The 15,867-nt window shown below is 43.8% G+C and overlaps 1 protein-coding gene across 1 annotated transcript in view; it reads left to right on the forward strand.

The window, feature by feature from the left end:
* Positions 1 to 15,179, forward strand: part of LOC133166101 (uncharacterized) — a 96,954-nt gene extending 81,775 nt beyond the window's left edge. The window contains exons 9-16 of the mRNA XM_061296104.1: positions 2,670 to 2,926; positions 3,705 to 3,841; positions 5,005 to 5,126; positions 6,532 to 6,649; positions 7,112 to 7,432; positions 8,703 to 8,910; positions 10,075 to 10,564; positions 11,098 to 15,179. Of these exons, the coding sequence (XP_061152088.1) occupies positions 2,670 to 2,926; positions 3,705 to 3,841; positions 5,005 to 5,126; positions 6,532 to 6,649; positions 7,112 to 7,432; positions 8,703 to 8,910; positions 10,075 to 10,564; positions 11,098 to 12,051 (2,607 nt within the window). The 3' untranslated portion in view covers positions 12,052 to 15,179. The remainder of the gene's footprint in view (positions 1 to 2,669; positions 2,927 to 3,704; positions 3,842 to 5,004; positions 5,127 to 6,531; positions 6,650 to 7,111; positions 7,433 to 8,702; positions 8,911 to 10,074; positions 10,565 to 11,097) is intronic.
* The last annotated feature ends 688 nt before the right edge of the window (positions 15,180 to 15,867 follow it).

Here is a 15,867-nt window from a genome sequence, read left to right on the forward strand (position 1 = left end):
GTCACACGCCAGCAGCGAGCCCAGGATTATCTGTGTTTGTTTTCTCACGAGGGAAGCTTGTGCTCATATTCGCAGAGGAAGAAAGCCATGGAGGGAAGGAAGAGAGTGAGCAATGTCTTGGTCAAAAGTTGAAAACTGGAAGCTTTCTACATTTGAGAGCAGGTGGGGGGGGGGGGGGGGGGGGGAGATGCAGAACATGAGTCCATCAGAGAGGAAGAGTGAAGACAGCAGAGGAAGAACAAAGTCAAAAGGGAGATTACCAACATGCTTTGTTCTCTCAATTTGTGGAGTTATGCTGATTGTCAGAAATGTCCAAAGCGCTTGGCATCACACAAATTTTCATTTTGGATGTACAGTAAAAAAAAAAAAAAAAAAAAAAAGAGACCAAGGACAGCAGGACACACACAAAGAACAAATCTATCTGGTCAGCACAAGGATTCTCTCTGTGTTCAAATGATCATTGACTCTTCAGTACATCATCAATTACAGAAGAGGCAGCCAGGCTGGAGAACCACCGTGTAACATCTTGCCGAGCTCGGCGCGTCGACTGTATGTGAGCCAAACACACGCCCGCTGTAAACTGAGCATGTCGGCCTCTGGGTCAGCTTCTTCTGCATCATGACTCCAGCTAGTTGGTTAGCTAATTCATTTTTCCTAATTGTCAGAAGCATTAAAAATGGAAATTCCACAGCAGATGGAAATTCCACAGCCTTGAGTGTGTTCCACTCCAGATTGTATTTTTTTTTTGCAAACTCATTGCTGTCTTGTTGTGTTGTGTAAGCTTCAAGAGCTTGACGACTGGATGGACAGAGAGAGAAGACATTTTTTCCTCCACGATTAAATTCATCCGTCCGCAGCCCTCATTTGAACATTTAGCAGCCTCGTGCAGTACATTGCCTCCCGTGTGATCTTCTATAACAACCTGCCATGAATTCCACTCTATAAAATGCTGTGTATTATTCATTTTAATCCCTCATGAGGAAATTTAACGCACACTCAGCCGTATGCACATGCTGCGCACCTCACGGGGAAATAAGCACCCGCCGGTCGGCCTGCTCATTACGCCTCGAATAAATTGATTATCTTATAGAGAATGTCAAAAAAGACCCTGAGGAATGATTGAAAACTGAGCGGCAGTCAAATAATTGATGTCGTGGGAGATAAGTGTTAGGACCAATGAGGGTGAAGCTTTTGAGTGTGTGTCGTGTGGTTTGTTCGAGCTTTCCCCCCTTTCACCGACGCATTAGGAAAAAGAGATGGGTGGGCGATGGAGTGTGTCACAACGGCATGGGGGAGGCAAATGAAAAAAGGAGGGCGATGATGAGGAGTGTATACTCACAGTGCAGGCGACACCTCTCCTCCCCTGACTGATTTTCCACTTCTTCCTGTAATAGGAACCTTATTAAGGGAACTTTTTGTTCTTCTTCTTCCTGACACAATACACAAATGCACGCCCACTGTCTTTGCCTCTCTCGGCAGCTTTTTCTCGACACGTTTGTTTTGTTCTGTGGGAGTATCCCAGCAACGACTTTGTTTTCGCTCTTTCAATGTACCGTAATTTTCGGACTATAAGTCGCACCGGAGTATAAGTCGCAGCAGCCATAAAATGCCCCAAAAAAAACATGTATATGTATGTAAGTCGCTCCTGAGTATAAGTCGCCCCCCCCCCACCCAAACTATGAAAAAAAACGCGATTTATAGTCCGAAAATGACGGTAACATTTCTCTTTTCTGGCCGAAAAGTGCTGACTTCCTGTGATGCAGTTTGCTGCGGTTTATGTGGTGGAATAGAAAATGAGAGATTAGACATAAAGAGAGGAGGAAGCAGGATATCAATATTCCCACTGAAGCCTGAATCCACACAATTTTTTTTTTTCGACCGGAATTTGATAGCAAATATTCTGCAAAGCCAGAGATCCTATTTCTTTTCAGAAATGATCCACGCTTACAGACATCCAGCCGTGACAGAAGATCTAAAAACACTGAAAAAGGGCCACTCGGAGCAACTCCTAAACATACCCACCCTCATGAATGTTTTCCACACCAAAACAATCTCCTCTGCATGGCTATTTGTCCACTCACCGTAACAAGCTCCTCTGCAGAGATGATCCGAGCTCATATTTTGTTGCAGGCTCACAATTACACGGCCACCGTAGGCAAATAAGTATGAATAAATAAAGAAGTCATTTGGAACAAGCAACCATTACGCTAACAAGGTCCAATCTGAAACACAATGTTTGCTCGGGCGTAAAGAAGGCTTTCCACGCAATCATGATGATCAAAGTAGATGAGTTGTCATGGTAATGTCTGTGGTTAGGTTGGGAAACCGATATTTTATTCTGAAACGTCACAGCTATAATACAACCCATCTTTTAGAGGTCCAATTTAAACAAAAAATATCGTTAGCTACTATATTAAAAAGGTGTCAAAAAATAATGTATATTGAGAGACACAAAACCGAAAGTCGAATTAGATTTTGCAGTTGACCAGTGTAATTCTTTTTTTTTAAATATTTCTGCTATTGATATGCAAACAAACACTTGCAGTATTTGGAGGCTGAAAAAATCTCATTTGCATATTGATCCTCTTTAAATTGCTACCATTCCAGAATCCATTCAGCAATGGATTCAAAGCTCAAGCCGTTCATTTTCTCTCCTAATTCCTCTCCAGGCCGTAGACTACGAAAGCCGCAGTTCCTACTCTTTCTCTGTGGAGGTTCTCAATCCCACCGTGGACCCTCGCTTCTTGCGTCGAGGATCTATTAAAGACAGAGCTTCAATCCGAGTAGCGGTGCTGGATGCGGACGAACCGCCAAGGTTCTCCAGGTCACGATACCGCATGGACGTTTCGGAAAACTGCCCCCCGGCCTGCACTGTGGGCCGGGTCAGTGCTGTCGACCCGGACACCGGTCTGACGAATAACATCAGGTATATTCCAATTTCATAGAAGTCAGCAAAACTGAAAAGAAATATCTGTATATATTCATTTTGTGATTTTGTTTGACGCGCACGTCCATTTTTAAATATAGCTCCGTTTGCGTTTGTTTGAGAGTTCAAAGTGCTATCATTTCACCAAACTCCCAATTTAAATCTTTTTTTTTTATCATAATATAACAACACTACTGTATTTTTCATTTGATCTCTCTGAGGAAAAAAGATCAGCATTTATTTCCAGCTACATTTGTAAATGGAGGCTATTCAGCCCCTTGGCTTGAAGCTTAGCAACGGTTACTGCTAAACAAATTATTGAAGCAAACCAAAAGCCCACTCAGTGTTCCCCAGAGCCAGAAAGCAACCACAGAAGATCCTAAGCTTTTTTTCTTGCAGAAGGTTATCCCAACCGTTTTGAGGATGGCAAGGCGGTAATTTGTCTGCAACAAAAATCTACTCCCAATTAGCATGGGCAAAAGTGCTACAAGTAAGTGTGTGGGGAGGAACGATGTAGAAAAGAGATAGTCAAATGATCTGTAGCACTTCAAAAGACTCCCTCCCTATCGTCTTTGATAATCTCCCTATATTAATACTTTGGCCATTTGAATGCAGACTTCCTCTTATCGCTCCCTCGCACACTGAGCCCCGTTTTCTCCTGCTTTCTTTTTTTTCTCTTCCCTTCAGCGTCACTCTTTTGTTGTACTTTACCTCTCTATGCCCTGCTTTTTTTCGACCTTACTTTCCCCCTCTCTCTCTCTTATTTGCTTTTCTCCAGGTTCTCTATTGATCCTCAGTCGGATCCAGAGGCTCTCTTCCGCATCACCCCAGACTCCGGCCTCATCACCACAGCCATGGAACTCGACCGGGAACGTGAGCACTGGCACAACATATCTATCATTGCCACCCAGAGAGGTCAGTTGAGTGTTTTGAATATTTCAAAGCATACCAAATTTGAATACAGCTCTTATATTGGCTTAACTTGTACATGTGTGTGGAATATGATGACTTGTGCATTTTGCACCAACTATTCAGAAATAGACTAATTCATTTGTGAGCAGGCTTGCATAAAGTTTGCAGACCTCAATATAATATTTACTGTGAAGAAATGAAGCTTCATGAACCAGTTACTGTATACACTGACTTGACATTGATGTGAGTCATTTATTTAAACCAACAGTGCCATCTAGAGGAGTCAACAAGCGGTTCATGAAGCAAATTTGAAGCTTCATTTTCTCATCTGGAATAAATACCAAATTCTTCGACAGTTTCTAGAACTGTCTCACCCTGGATAAGGTTCATCTCTGCTCCAAATATATTCCGGACTTGCTGTGTGAGTCGTGTTGTGTTGACAGAGGAGCACAGCAAGTTCCTGTCTCCAATAATGAGCCCCATCTAATAAAGAAATTGTCGAGGCGGTGTTGACGTTGTGCTCAGCGGGTCTCCCGATGGCCACAGGCACACACTATGGCTTCATGAGCTGTTTTCACCAATGGATTTTGGTTCTGTTTGTTCAGGTTAGCCAGAATTGTGTCACTGTTGCAGCCTCAAATGTAACAGTGAGCTCAGAACGGACATTCGGTGAGAGCGAGCGCGTTCAAGTGTGTCGATCCGAGCCAATGAGTTACGGGAGACCCCCCCTGCTAATCCATTTGAAGCCCACTCTTGCGCAACCCCATGCATATTGACTGTTCTCCGCATTGTGGCTCTCACACACTTCAGGCTGTTGTGCTTCCTCAGAATGGAGCGCTTGTGTGTCTTGCGCAGTGGAAACATGCGATATTTTCCAGCTGAGGACCTGAGTGCTGCAGCTGCTGCAGCAGCAGCAGCCAAATCAGACTTTATATTCAGCAAAGCCAATAATGGGATCTGAGTGCTAAGGTTTGGATTAACACCAAAATGGTTGCGTTTACCCACAAGTACAATTGAGCCCATTTAATGGGGTGCGTATTGCACCTTTGTGTGCATTCAAAAGGATGTTTATTGCTTCTGGGACTTTTCTTCATGGAATTTGATATTTGGAGCGCTTTGTGTGGACTTTGTGTTGTAAACAATCTGTCTCTTAATTGCTTTTTCAGACAACCCCAGCCAGGTGTCCCGGGTTCTGGTTGCAATCGAGACGTTGGACCTGAATGACAATGCTCCGGAGCTGGATAGACAGTACACGACGGCCATGTGTGACTCATCAACCGTTGGAAAGGTATTCATGTTTTCTTGCTCTATGCAGTCAGTTACAATGATTACCGTAAATTCCGGACTATAAGCCGCGCCTTTTTTTCCAAAATTTGGAACCCTGCGGCTTATAGTCAGGTGCGGCTTATATAAGGATTTTTCTTCGTGATTTTTGCGATGACTTGATCACTTTTATACACTGCGGTATCTTGAAGAAAAAAACAACAAGAAAAATACTATTTTGAAACACTACTATGGCTGCTGCTTATTCTGGCTGTGTTGCTTGTGACTATTATGAGCTTTAGTAGGAATGCCCGCTAGGTGACCTGCGTCAAAGGGCTCTAAACCCTTCATCACGGGCAATGTTTAGAAAGACATGTTAAAGTATGTTATAAAAACTTTAAAAAGGCTTTCTGTGAACGGTCTTTTTTTGTAAAAAAACGCGTGTGCACGTGCGGCTTATAGTCCGGTGCGGCTTATATAAGAAAAAAACTAAAATATCCCCCAATTTTAGCTGGTGCGGCTTATAGTCCGGTGCGGCTTATAGTCCGGAATTTACGGTAATAATCAAATGTACACCGTGTATTGTCAAACAACAACCAATCCGATATTATAATATAGAATTTAAAAAAAGCCTGTTTCTTGTTCGCTAAAGACCGAGCACAAAATTAGCATTGTTAGGAATGCTTTTCTTTGTTAAACAGGAATTTGCTCGAAAACCTTCTTTTGCATTTGTCCGATCGATTCAAGTCCTACCCAAACTATCGATAGCATCGCCGTGCTCGCTCCTTAATTTCCACTTTTGTCTTTAAGCAGTTACATGACTGGGCATGAGTGAGACTACAGTACATGAAAATAAAAAAAAGATGGTATCCTCAAATGGGTTGCAGGGTGTACACATATCTCCGTGACAAGTCATTAGTCACAACACAATCCAATATTCACACACAGCAACCGATACCATAATGTGGCCATGCATACTCACTCACTCACTCACTCACTCATGAGGCATGCAAAACCTCTTGGGCTCTGCATTCCTCAAATCATCTCGAAAAGGATGTCTTGCATCGTAATGACTGGTGTTTTTCATTCCAAAGAAATTAGCCATCAGCTTTGGCTGATGTAAGACATCCTTTTCCATTCATTTTCTCATCACTGCCACTATGTGCAAATGCAGCGATGCTCTTACCAAATTGAAAGGCATATTTGTGCGAGGCCATTCATGTCGTTTGGCGTGCTCTGCTATCCTAATTGTTTGGCTTGTTCTGCTTTCTGCTGACGCCGGCTAATGGCTTATTGCTTGCTAAAAAGCAATGCGTGTGTGTTTGTCTCATTACTCTTTCTTTCCCATCTTGCTGCTTTTCCAACCCTGCCCTTACACTCTGCCCCCCCCCCCCCCCATTTCTGCTGGCCCTTCTATCTCTGGGTTTCAGGTGGTGCAGGTGTTGCGGGCGATTGATAGAGATGAAGGCGGCAATGACAGCACTGTGTATTTCAGCATCCCTCCGGAGTCCAGCGCAGCCCTCAACTTCAGTGTCAGGGACAGTGGTGGTACGCACTCAATTATTCCCCCCCTCACTAAATTTGTCTCAATTCCTTCCTTATTTCCTCACATATTCTTTTCTTCATTTCTCTTAATGACACGTTTTTACATGTGGCACTTCCTAGACGGAGACATTTTTTTTAAGGAAAACAAACAACAAAACGGCAACGTTATTCCAATTAGTTTTTCTTTGGACATTGACTTAATTGCTTTCATTTTTGACTCGGGGTTGTTTTGATTAATAGTTATGCTAATGATCAGGCTGCACAGTTCATTTGGCGCCGTTAACATTTCTGAAGCCTTTTTTTATGAAAACATCTCAAATCCTAATCACATGGTGCAAACCTGCAAGAATGGATCAAATTCCATTTTTTTCCTGTATACATCAGGATTGGGATCTTTTGACCCAAGAAAAATCCAAATGTTATTCTGTCAATATTGGGATTTTTTTTTTTTCCTCTCCTCTGCAGGTACCACAGCAAGTTTGGTCCTGCTGTCTCAGCTGCAGCCACTGTCCCGTTCCCCGTCTTCCACCATAACACTTTATGTGCCGCTGGTTCTACGAGATGGGACATCAGGTCTCACCAGCACCGGCACTGTCACGGTGTCTGTCTGTCCCTGCCTGAGAGGAGGGGCAAAGACTCGAGAGAGGGAAAAGGACAAACAGGCTGAAGGTGAATGGGAGTGGGAAAAAGAAACCGTTTGTCTCCCCCAGCACTCCACGTCGCCTTCGCCTGGCCTCAGCACTGCAGCTCTGCTGGCCATATTGGCATGCGTTGCAACGCTACTGGGTAAGTGTCACACACAACGTGAATGCTTTTCTTTCTTAAACAAATGAATTGATACTTTACGCCACAAAGCTCTTTGACGCAAATCTCCATATCAAAAGACAAAGACTTCCCAGCCATTTATCCTTCGCCACACGTGCCGAATCTCCATATGAAAGTATCAAAGCGCTCGTGTGAATATTTCATAGCTGCTTGAATAGAAGTTTTTTTTTTTTTGGGCCAATCACTTGTGAAATAACTATTATCCTTGATTTTCTTGGCTCGTGTTGTGGGAAGCCGCACAATGAAATGTCACTTCCACCTGAGCAGGAATTCACAAGTACTCCATTGAATAATGTCTGGCTTCTGAGAAAGTGTTGGTTCGCGGCCAGCATGGTTGTCGTTTCTATTCACTCCGTTGAATCCCTGCTCATTCCTTGTTGATAGGGACATTATCATTCTGGATGGGACCTGTTCACTCACAAAGGGACGGAGGGAGGGAGGGAAGGAGGCATTAATGTGTGAAGGTGATGCAGAGAGCCTTTGAACGGAGAAACAAGTATACCAAACTCAAGTACGGGAAATGTTTGAGCGATAAAGTCAACTGACACTAGCAAGAACAATCAATATCTATCAAATGAATAAAAAGAATAAATATTGCAATTGCGCATTGAATGACAAAATGATTTTTGATCAGAGTGTAGATTGTCGCTTTTACGGTGTGATTTTGGAAACCAAACTTGATGGCTCACGAGTTTCTCGGCATCTTTTTTTGGGGGGGGGGGGGGGGGGGGGCATTGGAGGGAGCGTTTCACTCCATAGGGAAGCGCACCACCTGCTTTGCGGACTGATCAAAAATCCAGTCGGAGATTAAATGGAATAAAAATGCTTTTGAATTTGGGCCGATTCCTTCCAATTCCTTCAAAAGTCATCTCGACTGGCTGTGTTCCACTGTAGCTCCCCAGCCAAATGTACTAAGATCAATGAAAATCCATCAAAATTGCCGCAGCGTGTCTTCTTCCCCCATCAAACGCTGTTGTGCATTTTGGAACCGCACAGTCATGGGAGAATAGCGTCAAGCTTCCATTTGCCTGGCTGGAGCTCAAAGTCAATTACAAAGTGGTGGCTTGCAGCCTGCTGATATGATACACCTGCCCTCTAACCCAAGGCCGCCTCTGAATTTGTTTTGTCTCCCCCCTTTGTCTTCCTCCATCTCCCACACTCCCTCCTTATTTCCCCTGTGACCCCCTTTGACCCTTTTTCATCCTTCTTCTTTTCAATTTCATCTCTGCAGCAGTGAGCGCCCTGTCATTGTCATTGAGGCGTCAGAAGCACGACTCGCTGTCACCGCTGGAGGACGACGACGTCCGTGAGAACATCATCACGTACGACGACGAGGGCGGCGGCGAGGCGGACACGGCCGCCTTTGATATTGCCGCGCTCCAGAGCGCCCCCCACAGTTCACGCTCACGAGGCTATCGCACACTGGACAGCAGGAACGTGTAAGTTGATGTGGTTCTTCTTCACGTGTGTTAGGATTGGAGAGGCGGAGCCAAATTCTGCTATAGTTTACATTTCAACAGATTATCACGATGACAAATGGATATTGAAGGCAATGAGTCAGTGGAACTATTTGTTTGTTCATGCATCATCAACACACCTTTGTGTGGTGACACTTATGGGTTCGGTTAATTGCGACAGCCCTCGCTCGTGACTAGCTGCTTTTCACGCACTAAGAGGATGCCTGAAAAGGAACAATTCAGAGTGGAAGCTTTAATCTTGGCCGGTACGATAATTGATCCACTTTTGGAAGCAATCAAGCCGCAACTCCCAGGTCATAATCAGGCGCCATCAAAGTGCTGATGTGTAGTGCTATCAAGCCCGGCCGGCAGTCCTGGTGGACCGCAATGTTGTTCTTGTTTTGTTCCAGCTTGTTTACGCCCTGCTACATCAATGGCTTGTTTGCACCCACTTTGATGTTGCTTGAAATATTTTATTGCCTTTGGTCTAATAATGAGTTTCAGTGAATTCATGCAAGTCCTAGTGAGAGCCCATAAAAAGAAGGAAGGCTGGCTGGCTGGCTGGCTTTAGTTGATCAAACTTTAATTATTGATGTTTTTGCAATTTATGGAGGTGGACACAGGAACATGAAACGCCCTCGCCAATATCATGCAATGGATTCCACTTGCCAAACCAATGTATTCAGTGTGTGTAAGGCTTGAAAAACGTTATCACGTCATTTGGCTTCTCCTGCTCTTAATTGCCTACCTCCAAATAGAAGTTCTGAAAATGTGCCTAGAAACCAAAATCAGTTTGTGACTTTGCAGTACGAATTTAAGAGAAAAAAAAAAGATGACTTGGTTGTTTGTTACTAAGTGAGCTGAATTAAGTCATCGGTTACGCAAATACATGATTCTTCTATCGAATTTGAAAAGATGTTATAGCTACAATCAACCTCCTCCTTGTATGTTTATTATTTGGAAAAACCCCAGAGGCTTTTTTATTATTTGGAAAAACCCTTGGTTCAAGTTCCTAGGATTATCTCGCCCCAAAACTGGCTTCACAAAATCAAAACGTTTGTTCCTCAAATGAAGTCAATGATTAGCATAATTGCTCCTAGGTTTGGAAAAAAAGTCATTTCCAGCGTGTAGTTTTGTGTCTTCCAGACGTTACAGCCAACGTGGGCAGGATAAAAGCCGCACCTGCAGCTGGGCTCAGAATCCAGTTGTTGAACACAACTACTCCGGTCCTGGAGGACCCTTTTACGGTCGCCTCTGCTACAGCAGCCACACCTTGCCAGTTCTACGCCGCACACCAGGCGAAACATTTGAACCAGGTCTGGCGGAGCTGGGATACCGCTTTCCCGGAGGCCAACCGGACCACTCCTTGGTCATCCAAAACCAAGGTGCCATGGTCGGCCCAATAGAGTCAGGCGCCGTGTACATAACCCCCACAGATGTCAGCACAGGAAGCCGAACAGGAAGTCACGCGGGCAGCCGCGATGGCACTGCAACCCAAAGCGGGGTGAGCACATCGGATGAAGGAACACCACGGACTAGTGACAGCCAGGAGAAACGGCGAGGGATGGGAACATCCAGCAACTGCACCGAGGACAGCAGTGAAGACAAAGTCAACCACAGTCATGACATGGACTGGGTAAGCATCTTTTTATCAAGCTCAGATTTTCCGTCGCGATACCTATCATCTGCCATTATTTTGATAACGGACTATAATTACTTGCATTTTTATTTTATGAATGAATCAAATCTATTGAATGATGAGTGAAATATGAAATCATCATCAGGTTGGGGTTGAACTCATTGTCATTTAGTCTTACAATATGTCCAAGACATTCAGGACAAAGCTGGTGATGAGTCAGCACATTTATTTCCTGCCATTCATTATCTTTTGTGTGCCGTATTTATCGTCATTTTCAAATATTTGATCTCTTAATCATGCCAACTCACAGGGCAGTGATCAATGAAACTATCCTCTTTTTTTTCTGTTTTGCTCAATGTCTGCCTCTCATTTGGTCTCAATCGATATTGCCATCAATCCCTCTTCTTTGGCCACGTTTTTGTCTTGTCTTACCAAATGAGCCTCCATCCATGGTCCATCCATCCTTATAGTTCTTCACCCTACTCCAAACCCGGACTGAAACTTCTCGTGCTCACCTGCATCCCATCCAGGTGCAGTCGGAGACGCTACCGAGGGAGCATAACCTGGTCCTGACACGATCCGGCTCCATGATTGGCCAGGGTCATGGGGTAGGAGGCTGGGTATGCGATTCAGCCACCCTCCCCGCGGCGGGGCGCAAGGCTTCCCGTGCCGGTCTGTCTTCGAAAGGTCCTGAGTTTGAATGCAACGGAGGAAACGGAAGTGGTCCACCCTCCGCTGACGGACAACAGAAAGCTACCAATGTTCGCAATTACGCCAGCGTTTTGCAGGCGGAGGTACGCAGGCAGAAGGAGTCCCCTGGCACTCTGGAGCGAGGAGGACTAGAGATGGGGAGCAACTTTGTCGTGGCAAGGCCCGAAAGAGAAGCTGGTGGCATATCACTGACTGGCAGTCCACCTGTCTACCCAGAATCATCTGGTCTGATTGGAGACTGGCGAGATCGGGTGACTTTGGGGGGCTATGTTGTGGCAAGAATGGATATGACCCCGCAGCTATTGCCCTTCCCCGGTCAGCCTCGAGGAGCTTATGGGGGAGTGCTGGGCATTGGCCCTGGTTGGGTTCCAGGTATTGAGGCGGCCAGAGCAACACCAGGGACCGGAGGTCCCCCTTTGGCTCTGAGAGTGGGTGAATTCTTACGCCTGCGTCTCGCCCAGGTCACCTTCGACCCTTCGCAACCACCGTATGACTCCGTGCAGATCTACGGCCTGGAGGGTAACGGGTCCCGAGCTGGATCCCTGAGCTCGCTTGAGAGCGAAGGAGAGAAGGATGCGGATAAGGAGGACTGGGGTGCCGGAATGGAGGAGTGGGGGCCCCAGTTCCGCAAGTTAGCTCAACTCTTCCGAGACCGAGAGAAAGAGAGCGAAGAAAAGGAAAAAGTTGAAGACAGTCCCAAGGAGGAGCCAGATAAAAGAGAGGGGGAAAGGAAGAAGAGAGGGATCGATAGGAAGGGGAAGACCGAGGAGTGATAAAAAAGAGGGGTACAAGGGAGGGCAGAGAATGATGAAAAGACTACCACAACTAGACTCATGTGAAGAGAAGTTAAAGGGGAGAAAGATGAAGAGGCAAAGTAATAAAAAGAGACAGAGAAAAATGAGCCCAGGGAGGGGGAAGAAAGCCAGGCAAGGAGAGCGAGCGAGTGATTGATGTAATTTAAAGCAATAAGTGTTGTGAAGCGCTGATATGGTCCGGCACAGACAATGCGGAGGATGCTTCTGCTGGCTGGCTGGCGGGCCGGCGGGCTGGCGGCGCCAACTATTTCTTCAAATTTAGGACAAAGAAAAGCAACCCAGATCAACAATACACAATTCAATCCAGACAAACAGGAGGAAACACGGATTGTTGTTTAAATGTGTCTTTAGGTCGGTGACAAAGTAGGAATAACCTTGTGACCGTCTTCTGAGCATACCTATGTGTGATTCTACAAAATAACTGGAAGAGGATGAAAGAAAAAGATATACAGTGATACCTTGACTTCAAACGTTTACGTTCTATGACCGCGAATCAACGGAAAGGCCACCAATATGATTTTTTTTCCCCAATCTTTTCGACATAAGAATCAAAATTTGCCCTCAAAATTAAAGAAAGTAAATTTAACATCCCTATTGTGGCAGGTGGATGAAATATCAAACAAGTTGGTCTGCCTGGCCACGAGGTGAGAACGGTACTTTTAACAAAGCAGTGCATACTTTATTCACTACAATGTACCTGCATTGCATCCTCTTTTTCTAACCGATTTGTTCCTGGCCTACTATGTGCGTTTGAATACATCATTAAATATAAAGTGGATAAGGTAACAAGGGATGAATATGTATAGAGAGGCGCTTGGGGAATGAGACCACTGGAAAAGAAAAAACACACACAAAAAAAACACGTTATATTTAGTTTCCAGTGGCAGAAGGGTCAAGTTTTCAGCTTGCTGCTTGACTCGAAATGAAAATGATGAATCATTCACATACTACGAAAGACTCCTTTCAGCCCTCAAGGAAAACATTGAGATGATTCTCGGATGTGCTCGCCCCCCCCCTCCCTCCATCACCACAACTCCCTAACCCTAACCCTAACCCTAACTCTCATTTCCCATCTTTGAATGGAACTCATTTGCACTCTTTGATTGTACGAAAGTCAGTTCGAAAAAGCAAACACATCTACTGTATGGAGTACCGATGATCCCATTGCTAATATCGTCAATGTTTTATAAAAAAAAAAAAAACTCTTTTTTATGTCTAACGAACAGCTCGATGCGTCTCGAGGACAACGACTGCATGATTTGTTTGATCAAAGATTTCAAACAAAACACCTTGTCAAAAAAAAAATCCAACTTTAAATCTCATACTGCCCAAATAAACATCCTTGTAGTTTCAAAAACACCACGATGGCTCTTTTTTTATTTTCTTGTAAAAGGTCAGGATGCAACTGTGTTTTTTTCATATTGTGTCGGATCATGATTCATGTTCAAGATCACCGTTGTCTTTATACGATGTGGATTGGAGAATCGATACGATATTTGACTGTATGTAAAAACAATGTAAATAGTGCTGGATATTATTGAAGAAAGAGACAATGACAGATGACATTTATCTTCGCTTATTATTGGTGTCCAAATGGATCACTGTTGGAACTGTAGATTAGAATCGACTCAACTGGATTCAACAGCCGTGTGGTTTTCTTTGTTTGTGCAATGTGTGGACACGACTGGATTTTGTTTTGTGGCAACTCTGAGCCGCTCGCTGGTACTTGTGCCCACTGAAGTTTATTGTGCAAAATATTCGTCACTGGATGCTTCAGCACGGTCTGATCCCGCTGAGAAACCTTTTTTGATGAAAAGGCAGTGAAGTGGATCGCAACTCTATTAAAATGCTAAAACAAAAGTCCAGTTTAAAGAGTTTTTCTAAAAGTGCATAACACTCTGAGATGGAATTAAGAATGGGTTGTTCACATCTTGAATGCAGTTGGATGATCACCAGGCTAGTCATATTGAACCCAATTGATTTTGAAAGGAGACACTGAAATGTAAACGCTCCTTTCTAATCTAAATTTGGACATGAGTGCTTTTCAACGTCATACAGGACTAATATTTAAATTACAGTCATTTTAATCTATCAATGGGTATCCACACTTGCATAATGAGTCATTTAAATGGAGTGCCGTATCGAATATTTGGAATGTTGATTTAAAAAAAAAAAAAAAAAAGCCGTTTTAGGGAGCAAGCACAAGAATGATAGCGTGAAAGCCTCGAAAAATGTCCAAATAATCCCAGCAAATTAGAAATATATATATATACACACATGTATGTATTTACAGCTCATTTCTTGCCATGGTGAAATTGGCTTGTGCATTGTTCCAGGCCTCATTCCGCCTACATGCGGCTTGCCGAGTCAATGCCGAGCTTGGCAAACGTTGGATTTCTACTGGCATGAGCCTGCTTCCTCACCTTCCTCATGTCCATAGCAAGTTTGAGTCCAGAGTGTGCACTGAAAAGCAACATCATTTCAATCACTGAGAAGCCAAACGATCGTGAATAATGATGATGCTTATATCATTTCTCATGGATTCACAAGAAATAAATACAGGTTCTAAACATTCATCCACGATTAATGTCGATCTCCATTTAACACAAACAACAATAATTGAGGCAATTAGCTCAACTGAGTATAGCAGTCAATGACTTGCTGTTTTACGCATAAATCAGACCACCCATGCTAATTGGTCTAATTCCAAAGTCGCCGCTGTCTAATTGGTCCGAATCAAAGCAATGAGCCTCTGGAGGAATGCAATAAAAGCACTTGACAGAAGTGATTATTTAACCTCGTGATCAAGATGAATTGATTCCATCCAAGGTGTGATTTGAGTTCCACTGAATGAAATGAAAGAACACAGTCACTGCAGCTCCCCACAACTCCATCTTATTAGATTGTCTTGAAAACGGAGCAAAGTCAGGATTCCATCTTCATTTGGAAGTTGCTATTTGAAGGTTTTGATGTAGAGCCTTTTAATGCAACCTTAATATAGAGATCCAGTTGTCCCTCCCCCCCCCACCACCGATTGTCACGATTCCCACACAATGTTGATAGAGTTCTACAATGGCGTGCTGTACAAAGTGTATTTATTTCCGTTGTACTTTTTCTTTTTTGTAAATTTGAATAAAAAAAGAGAGTATTTCAAAGAGATGAATCAGCCCCACCTTGTGCTTCTTCTGCTGTCTCATGCATTTCGGGATAATCAGACTTCTGCTGCTTAAATTTGGAGTGCGTGCGTGTGTGTGTGTGTGGTTTTGCAAGTCAAACGAGAAACACAGCGTTTTTTGATCCACCCAGATTCAGGGCATGCGAATGCTGTGATAGAAGGCAGACTTCCGCACATCATTGAGGCTTTCGGATGAAGGTTGAGGTTGTTCGTTTGTTCAATGGCACAATGGGGGGAAAAAAAGAGGCAGAATTGAAGTTTTGCAACTCCACAGGCAGAAAATACAGTGTAGAAAGGAAGCTTTCATTCCAAATGATGCCTTGGGGGGGAGGTGTACCATTGCTGTGTGACTGAATGGCTGGTTAAAAAGATTGATTAAAATACCGTATTTTCCGGCCTATAAGGCGCACCTTCAATGAATGGCCCATTTTAAAACTTTATCCTTATATAAGGCGCACCGGACTATAAGGCGCACCATGAATGCATCATGTCAGATTTTTAATCCAAATCAAATCATTCTCCATTTTATCTTTTTTATTTCAACTTCAGACGGAACAAATGACTTTATAATCATAAAATAATGATCCATAGTCTTTTTG

The sequence above is a fragment of the Syngnathus typhle genome, linkage group LG13 (assembly GCF_033458585.1).
Source record: "Syngnathus typhle isolate RoL2023-S1 ecotype Sweden linkage group LG13, RoL_Styp_1.0, whole genome shotgun sequence".
Taxonomy (NCBI): Eukaryota; Metazoa; Chordata; class Actinopteri; order Syngnathiformes; family Syngnathidae; genus Syngnathus; species Syngnathus typhle.